Source organism: Nematolebias whitei, chromosome 3, assembly GCF_014905685.2.
Source record: "Nematolebias whitei isolate Nwh7 chromosome 3, NemWhi1, whole genome shotgun sequence".
In the NCBI taxonomy this organism is placed as follows: domain Eukaryota; kingdom Metazoa; phylum Chordata; class Actinopteri; order Cyprinodontiformes; family Rivulidae; genus Nematolebias; species Nematolebias whitei.
In genome coordinates this window covers 56,272,198-56,281,576 of record NC_056500.1, presented here as the reverse complement: position 1 = coordinate 56,281,576, position 9,379 = coordinate 56,272,198, and the positions used below count along the sequence as shown (strand labels likewise).

General features: G+C 43.6%; 1 protein-coding gene across 1 annotated transcript in view; it reads right to left on the bottom strand.

The window, feature by feature from the left end:
- chst14 (carbohydrate (N-acetylgalactosamine 4-0) sulfotransferase 14) overlaps positions 1 to 583 on the bottom strand; it is a 2,751-nt gene extending 2,168 nt beyond the window's left edge. The window contains exon 1 of the mRNA XM_037698335.1: positions 244 to 583. Coding sequence (XP_037554263.1) covers positions 244 to 510 — 267 coding nt within the window. The 5' untranslated portion in view covers positions 511 to 583. The remainder of the gene's footprint in view (positions 1 to 243) is intronic.
- Between the last annotated feature and the right edge of the window lie 8,796 nt (positions 584 to 9,379).

The following is a 9,379-nucleotide window of genomic DNA, read 5'->3' as shown; positions in this document are numbered from 1 at the left end:
CACATTCATACAGCACTCTACCGGACGTGTACAGTATCAGTACTTTGTCACATTCACTGATGGGACACACATAAGGGGAGGGGGGGGGGGGTTCAGTGTCTTGCCCATGGACACTTCAACATGTGACTGCTGGTGGAATCGAACCCCCAACTGTCCCATTGGATGACGACGGCTGTAAGCACTCCTCCAGTGGTGTAAGCCTCGTATCCCAGTTTACAACAGACTGGTGGCTGACCAGTTTACCTGGGAGTCCACGTCCACGCCGCCGTGTTCCCCGGCCTGCCTGATGGGCTCCAGCCGCCTGCTGCCTCTGGGAGCAGGCGTGTCCATGCTGTTCAGCATCCCCTTCTCTATCATGAAGAGCAGGCCCCCGGAGGCTACGATCACCAGGAAGGTTAGCAGCGAGGGCAGCACGGCGCTGCGGCGGACCGAGCCCGGACTCCCGGTGCTCCTCAAGTTCAGGACCGAGCCGCTCCGGTTCTTCCCCTGCTCCTGCCGACGTGGAGACATACTTTAGTCCTGCTGCCTTGCTCAAGTGTCCGCTGCCTGCCAGCTTTGAACACTTACAAGCTGGGAAGTACGTCTAAAAGTTTCCGCTTCGAACCTACACGTACCCCACTTTATGATATCTTTATTTAACTGAACATCCGGCTTGAACTGTCAAAATAAAAGCCTCGACGGTAACCCTGTAAGTGTACACGTTGTTTAACAAATGTGTATAGTTAGAGTGAAAAAAAACTTAAGATGCGTGAGAAGTACTTGCGAGGTTATTTCTCTATCACAGTTATACCTGTTTATTTAAAATTAAGCTCACTGCAAAACTACCGATACTTTCAAAAGTACCAAAACTTTCAAAATAAAGTCACTTTGTGTCAAACCTGATGTCATCAGACTCTAAACTCATGAGAGAGCTGGTTCAGTTCTGGGAGTGGACCTGCAGTCTCTGACAGAGGTGTCTGAGCAGAGGATGCTGAGGAACCTGCTCCAGATCCTGAACAACACGTCACCCCCCCTGCATGACACCTGGACCCTGACCACAGCACCTTCAGTCCTAGACTGAGACCACCGAGGTGCTCCACAGAACACCAGTCCTTCAAACTTTTACACTCTGCTTATTTATTGTCGTGAAATTATGAAATTATGTACACAGGGTCCCAGTTTATTTTCTTTTCCCCTTGTCCTGTCCAGCATTGTGACACTTAGAATTATTGTCTGAGTGTCAAAGTGATGTCCAACAGATTTACTTTCACAAGCAGAGCATTATGGCTGGCCTTAATGCTCCACTTGATATATAAATTAAATTTTATTAGAATATGCTTTGGGTTTGTTTCAGATGTAATGGACACGGGGACGGAAAACAAAGAAGATAAAGCAGAAAAGTGAGAGAAGAGTTAAAATGTAAAGAAGGAGATAGGAATAGAGGAGAGAGAGAGAGATAAAGAGAACACAAATCAACATCATTGAAGTCTGACTCTAGACCTGCGGAAAGAAAAAAAAAAAAAAGACAAAACCAAGAAACCACAACAACAAACAACTTATATAATGATAGTTATAACATCATTAGAAAGTAATTTATACAGTACATGGTAATACAAGATATATTTAGTGGTATTCACAACCCAACTGAGTGTGTATCTGATAAACACATGGATCTAAACACCTGTGTGAGCATGCTTGGCACTATAAGGTTTCTCCATAAAAATGTTCAATAGTGGATGTGGGGACCCAAAGACCCGTCCCCACAGGACACGATGGTAACACAGGGAAGACTGGAACCATAGACACACAGTGGCCCCCAAGCCCGGAACTCCGGTAGTCCCCCAACAGGGACACCCGCACCCCCCAGAGAGAGAAGCAAAGGGAAGCCCCGGGTGATCCCCAGCAACCACAATACAGAAACCCCCAGGAGGCCGTAGCGACGAGTCAACAGGCCCCGCCAGCAACCCGCCCCTCCAGAGTGGATCCGGCCATGGACACCGAGTCCCGAGGTCGTACCACCCCCCAACAGAGGCCCGACAGAGCCAGGGCACCCAGGCCCCTGCAGGCAGCCACCAGGGCGGGCCCGCACACACCCCACCACCCACCTCCAGCTGCTGAGAGCCGCCAATGCACCGGCAGCAGGGGGGCCCACCACCGGAGTGGAGCACGACCCACCAAATGGGGGGCCAAAACTGATCCAAGAGAGGGGGGCCACCCAAAACCCAACCTGAGACAAACAGACACACAGAGACAGCCCAACAGAGCCTCTGTCGGGCCGTCCATGTGCCCCACCTGCCCAACAGTGACCGCAAGCCGGCCCCAGGCCGGGGGCCAGAGCAGCAGGGAGCAGCAGCTGAGGAAGGCCGGCCCAGCGCACCAATGCATCCCTAAAGCCCCACACCACAGGCCCGGAGAAGCCCCGGCATGCCACCCATGCATCCCACACACACACACCCCCACACCCCCCCCCCCCACACACACACACACAGCACCCCGCACCGTGAATGTCACATCAGTCCGACCAGCCAGCACTCCGCTGAAGTGAAACCACTCTCCCGACCGCAGCCACGCACTACCAACGACCACACAGACACAACCACAGCCGACCTCCCGCCAGAACCCGGCAGCCACCCCAGCCAAAGGGCTGGCCATTGGAACCAGGAACCCTGATCAAAGGATCCAAACAATCCAGGGAGAACCGGAGCACCAGCCCCACCCCCAATCGCCCCCAAAGGCCCAATACCCACCCACAGCCCAGACCCCAACCAGGCAGCCTACCACCCCCCTCTGCCCCCGACCCCAAATGTCAGACGGAGAATGAGGGTTTAAGGAAAACTGGAAGACCCAACTCCTCTCTCCCCCCACTCAAATAAGATGTTGATGCATGTTGTTATACAGTGCGTTTAAAATGGGGGGGGATGAGGCGGCGACTGGCACAGACCCACCCCTTCCCCAGAGAGCAGGCAGTGCCCGTTCACCTCCCCAACCCTTGCCCAGAACCCTAAATGTCTACATGCTACATATGAGAGTGGGCACAGGTCCCAGAGGTGAGAATGATTACACATCCCACCTGCTATATGCCACCATGTGCCCACTCCAGACCCTATATATGCATGTGTCGTGAGAATGTTATATGCGAGTGTCTAGGTTGTTTGATAAAATTGGGGCCCAGGTCTCCATGAACCACGGAGATGGAGGATCCTCCCCGCAGCTCAGTAGTGCACTTGAACCCCAAGGCCCTGCTTGAGTGGTGGTGTGATGGAGTGGGTGGAAGAAGACGTCGGGATGGGGAGGAACAACTGAGGTGGCAATGCCCTCCCAGGGGACCAGCTCCCCCACTGACCCCAATAGGCACCCCCATTCTCTGAGATCCACCAGAGGAGTGAGGGTCCAGTGCATCCATCCAGGAGCAGGAGGCAGCCGCACCACCAGGGACCTAGGCCACGGACCGGCACATAGCCCCGAGGACCGACCAGAACCCGGGCCAGCGACCCAAGCCCCCCTGAGATTGTCCAGATCCCCAACCCGATCCCCAGCTCAACACCCAGCCCCCCAACCAAAGAAGCCACCAAACTCCAGCAGCAACAATCAGCCAGGAGTGCCCGAACAGCCGCAGACAGCGCACCATGATGACCGAGAGCGCACCCCCACCCCCACAAAAGGACCGACCAGTCCACCACAGCAACACCCACAATGAGAGCACCCCATGCAAGGGAAGGCACACGCCCAGACACCCCCGGGCCAGCAGTGCAGAGCCACCCGAGCAAAAGCCCCCCCACACCCATAGCCCCCCACAGCCCAGACCCCCAGCCAAGCACCAGACCGCAGCCACAGCCAGGCAGGAAGACACCCAGGCTGAGTCCACCCATCCCCCCCATCCTCCCCCTCCCTCGTGGCAGAGGCCCCAAAGCCCACCAGCGCACCAAGGGCCCCCAGGCCAGGGCTGGGCGCCGGCGCATGCACCGGCCCAAGACCCCGACAACATACCCGTCAAGACCCGAGATCCCCGGATCAAGCCGGGACCCCAGCCCGGGAGCGACACTCCCCCAGAACCCGCGCCCACCCCAAACCCACCCAGGAGCAGCCAGGCCACCAGGCCAGCAACCTGCGCCCGCTGGCACAGACCGCCCAGAGGCCTGCATGCAGCCAGCAGAGGTCAACGCCCAGAACCACCAAAGCCATCTCCCCAGATGAGCACCACTGCCCCGGGCCCACGACCCCCCTATGCCCCCAGCCTCGATACCCCCCCACATCAACCACAGTGCCCCACGGGACGAAATCAAAGGGGTTTACCCACCTCCACTACAGGTTGAAGCCAATCAAAGAAGCCCAGAGAGATTGTTCTGATGTGGAGGTGCAGGCTATCTCAAGACTGGTGTAATCCAACAAAAGGTCTTTATACTGTTTAATACTAAGAGTATTTTTATTTTTCCAATTTATGAGTATAGTTTTTTTTTTTGCTATACATAAAGCAGTAAAAATCATGTGACTTGACTTTGTCTCCAAGGTGACATCATCTAAGTGGCCCAATAAGCAAACTGACGGAGAGAGTGGAATATTACATCTCAGACACTTTGATAAGTCTTCACATATCCGGCACCAAAACCTCTGAACAGGTGGACAGAACCAAAATGTGTGGATGTGATTGTCAGGAATATTGTCTGTACACTGTGAGCAAACATTAGATGATGCGAAACCCATCCTGAACATCCGTTGATCTGTATAGTGTACTCTATGAAGGATTTTGTATTGTATTAGTTGTAAATTGGAGTTTTTAATCATCTTAAAAGTTCTTAGACATATCTGAGACCAGAAGTTTTGGTCAAAGTTGACTGACAAGTCTGTCTCCCATTTTACAATGGGAAGGGATATTGATTCATCTATTTTAATAAGTGTCCGGTAAACCTTAGATAATAATTTGGGAGGGTTAAGATTAAGGAATTCTAATACACTTGTTGGTATTTCAATTCTAGTGTTAAGGTTAAATTTATTTTTTGTTATAGATTTAATTTCTTGATATTCTAAAAATTTATTCTTATCAATCCCATATTGTATAATTAATCTGTTAAATGGGATGTAGTCCACTTCTTCATATATATGTTCCAAATATTCAATTCCTTTACACCTCCAACCTGGGAAGTTTATCATCTTATTCTGTTGTAGGATGTCAGGGTTGTTCCAGATGGGTGTACGTCTGCATGGAATTGGTGAAGACTTTGTCATTTTAAGAAACTCCCACCAAGCTGTCAGAGAGGAGCTGATATTGATGCTTTTAAAGCATTCCTGTCGTTTTATGTTTGAGCTAATGAATGGAAGGTCCGAGATCATTATATTATTGCAAAGTGTCTGTTCTACGTCCAGCCAGGGTTCATCAAGGGGTGTGTGTTTTATCCATCTTGAGATGTATTCTAGCCTATTGGCTAGAAAGTAATAATAGAAATTGGGTAGCTCTAGTCCTCCTTTGGTCTTCTGTAGTGTTTTTAGTTTAATACGTGGGGGTTTATCTTTCCAGAGAAATTTAGAGATGGAGGAGTCCAGGGATCTAAACCAGTCAGTTGATGGTTTATTTGGGATCATTGAGAATAGATAGTTTATTTTATGCAAAACCATCATTTTTATTGAAGCAATTCTTCCCATGAGAGATAAGGGTAAAGATTTCCATCTAGCCAGATCATCCTCAATTTTCTTTAAAAGTGGGATGTGGTTTAGTTTTGTTAAATCTGCCAGTCTAGGAGAGACTTTGATACCCAAGTACGTAATATTCCCTGACTGCAGTTGTGTAGTAAGTGAATTGTTGAAATAACAATTAATTGGTAGAACTGTGGATTTTAGCCCGTTTATAGAGTAATCTGAAACTTTTGAAAAAGAGTTTATCATTCCAATTACCTGAGAGATGGAGGTTTGTGAATGCTGGAGGAAGAGCAGCACATCATCAGCATATAGACTGATTTTGTGCTCTATGTTCTTGCATTTTATACCTTTAATATCTGTAGTTTGCCTGATTACTGCGGCTAGCGGTTCGATGAAAATAGCAAACAGTGAGGGGGAGAGTGGACATCCCTGCCTCGTGCCCCTTTGCAGAAGAAAGCTAGCAGATATTTAATTATTTGTCCTAATGCATGCTGAAGAAGAACTGTATAATATTTGTAACCAGTTTATGAAATAATTTCCAAAACCAAATTTATGCAAAGCTGCAAATAAAAATTTCCAGTTAACTCTATCGAAGGCTTTTTCTGCATCTAGAGAGAATATTGCAGTTTCAATGTTTTTACTGTAAGAATAATCTATTAAATTAAATTATCTGCGTGAATTTCCCTTTTATAAAACCAGTTTGGTCTGGATGTATTATTAGAGGAGTTACCTTTTCTAATCTTTTTGGGAGGGCTTTACAAATTATTTTAAGATCAACGTTGATAAGGGATATGGGACGATAACTGGTAGGTAATACAGGGTCTTTGCCTGGTTTTAACAGGAGACTAATGTTGGCTGAGTTTATATTTTCTGGAAGTCTGTTATTTTTCTCAGTTTCCTACAACATTCTGTGAAATAGTGGTGCCAGGATATTCCAGAATTCTTTATAGAACTCTGCTGGAAATCCATCTGGACCTGGAGTCTTTTTATTGGTCATGCTTTTGAGGGCTTCCTGGAGTTCCACTGGTGTCAGTGGTGAGTCCATCTCCATTGCTTGACTACCTGATAATTTAGGAAGTGTTATTTTATCCAGGAATTGATCATTTTCATTATCTGATGGGTTTATCTGCGGTGAGTATAAAGCTTTATAAAAATCTCTTAAAATGCTGTTTATTCTTCCAGGCTCATAAACTGTATTCCCGGTCAAGTCTTTAACACCATGAATAGTTGTTTTTTTCCTTATTTATTTTAAGCTGTTTTCCTAGAAAGCTACCTGATTTATTGTTCTGCTCAAAATTTTCTTTTCTGAGTCTTTGTATTAAGAATTGAGTTTTTTTGTTAATAAGTTCATTTAATTCTAATTTTGCTTTACGCATTTTATCCAGCATTTCTTTATCTTGGGAGGCTTCTAACAATTTAATGGTTTCTTCTAATTCCTGAATATGTTTATTTTCTTTTATCTTCTTATGTGATGAGAATGAGATTATTTTACCTCTCATCACTGCTTTCCCTGCCTCCCAGAGGACAGATGCTGATGTTCCAGGCACGTCATTATACTCCAGATATGAAGCCCACTCTTCTGTAAAATATTTGATAAAATCTACATCTTCAAGCAGTGATGTATTAAATCTCCAGTTTATACTTTTTGGGATTTATTTTCTATTTGCTAGAGTTAAAGAGAAAGGAGCGTGATCACTGACAGCTATAGGGTGAATCTCAGTGTCTGAGATGTCCGTCAACAACGAGCTGCTGACTAAAAAATAATCCAGAAGAGAGTAAGAGTGATGGACAGGTGAGAAGAAAGTATACTCCCTACGGTTCGGGCGAAGAGATCGCCATGCATCACAAAGTCCATAATCACTCATGTATTGTTTAACTATATTTATGGACTGCCAACTGCGCTGAGTTCCTGCTCTACTACATCTGTCTAATTCTTCATTTAGACCAAAGTTGAGGTCACCTCCAAGTATAAGTGAGCAATCCAAGTGATCAGAAAGTGCTGAGAAAAAATCATGAAAAAAAGAGGTGTCATCAACATTTGGGGCATATTTGGTATGGTATAAAGTTTATTCATTTTAAAAAAGTACAAAACAATTCCATAACAATATAAAAAAAGATACAAAAGATTTAAAATGAAAAGCAGCAGAAAGAAGAAAAAATCTTATTATATCTGCCCCTTTTTTCAAACAATTATTTCAATCATAATAATCTTCAAGTAACAGAACAAAATGAATAACTTTCTAATTTTTCTAATTCTAATACAAAACACACACTAAGCTACTTCATATATACTTTTTTAACAATTCAGCTTTGATCTTTTTCTTAAATGTACACATTGACTTGGCATTTTTCACATCACTCTCTAGACCATTCCACAATCCAACTCCTTGGATTGAGGTAGACCTTCCCTTCAGACTAGTTCTGAATTTTGGTTTGACAAATATTTCTATCCCCTTAAGATTATAACAACTTTGTCTTTTAACAAAATTTCTTTGGATATTTAATAGTAATGTGTTATTTTGAGCCCTATACATAACTGATAAAATACTATAATCTACCAGATCATGGAACTTCAATAAGTTCAGTTGATAAAATAATGTGCTTGATGGGTGACTGTAATGATTTCTGGTGATAATTCTTACAGCTCTTTTCTGTAAAATAAAAATAGGTTTTGTAAATGTTTTACATGCTTTCCCCCAAACATCAATGCAATAGATTAAATGTGGAACAATGATTGTGTTATACAACATGTACAGAGCTTTATCATTTAATAATTCCCTGACTTTGTATAGTACTGCAATAGATTTAGATATTTTAGTTCTTACAGAATTGATGTGATTTTTCCATGTTAGCTGTTCATCAATGATTACACCCAAAAATTTCATCTCATTAACTCTACAAATCTCAACACCCTCAATTTTAAATGGATCGTCAACAGTTCTCTTTTTGTTACTAAATATCATGTATTTAATTTTATCTAAATTTAATGATAATTTATTAATTTTAAACCAAGTTTGTATTTTATCAAATTCTGTCTTCATCAATTCCAACATCTGTTTTACATCTTTACCCAAACAAAAAAATGTGTTGTCATCTGCAAAAAGGACACATTTGAGGAGTCCTGATACATTCACTAAGTCATTCACATATAAAATAAATAACTTTGGTCCAAGTACAGAGCCTTGAGGAACTCCACAAGTGATATTGCACAGGTCTAAATATAAAACTTTAGTCTAAATATCAAACATAAGTCTAAATAATAAACCTAAGTCTAAATATCAAATCTAAGTCTAAATATCAAACCTACGTCTAAATATCAAATCTAAGTCTAAATATCAATCCTAAGTCTAAATATCAAACCTAAGTCTAAATATCAAACCTAAGTCTAAATATCAAACCTAAGTCTAAATATCAAACTAAAGTCTAAATATCAAACTTAAGTCTAAATATCAAACTTAAGTCTAAACATCAAACCTAAGTCTAAATAGCAAACTTAAGTCTAAATAGCAAACTTAAGTCTAAATAGCAAACTTAAGTCTAAATAGCAAACTTAAGTCTAAATATCAATCCTAAGTCTAAATATCAAACCTAAGTCTAAATATCAAAGCTCAGTCTAAATATCAAACCTAAGTCTAAATATCAAAACTAAGTCTAAATATCAAAACTAAGTCTAAATATCAAACTAAAGTCTAAATTTCAAACCTAATTCTAAATATCAAACTTAAGTCTAAATATCAAACCTAAGTCTAAATATCAAACCTAAGTCTAA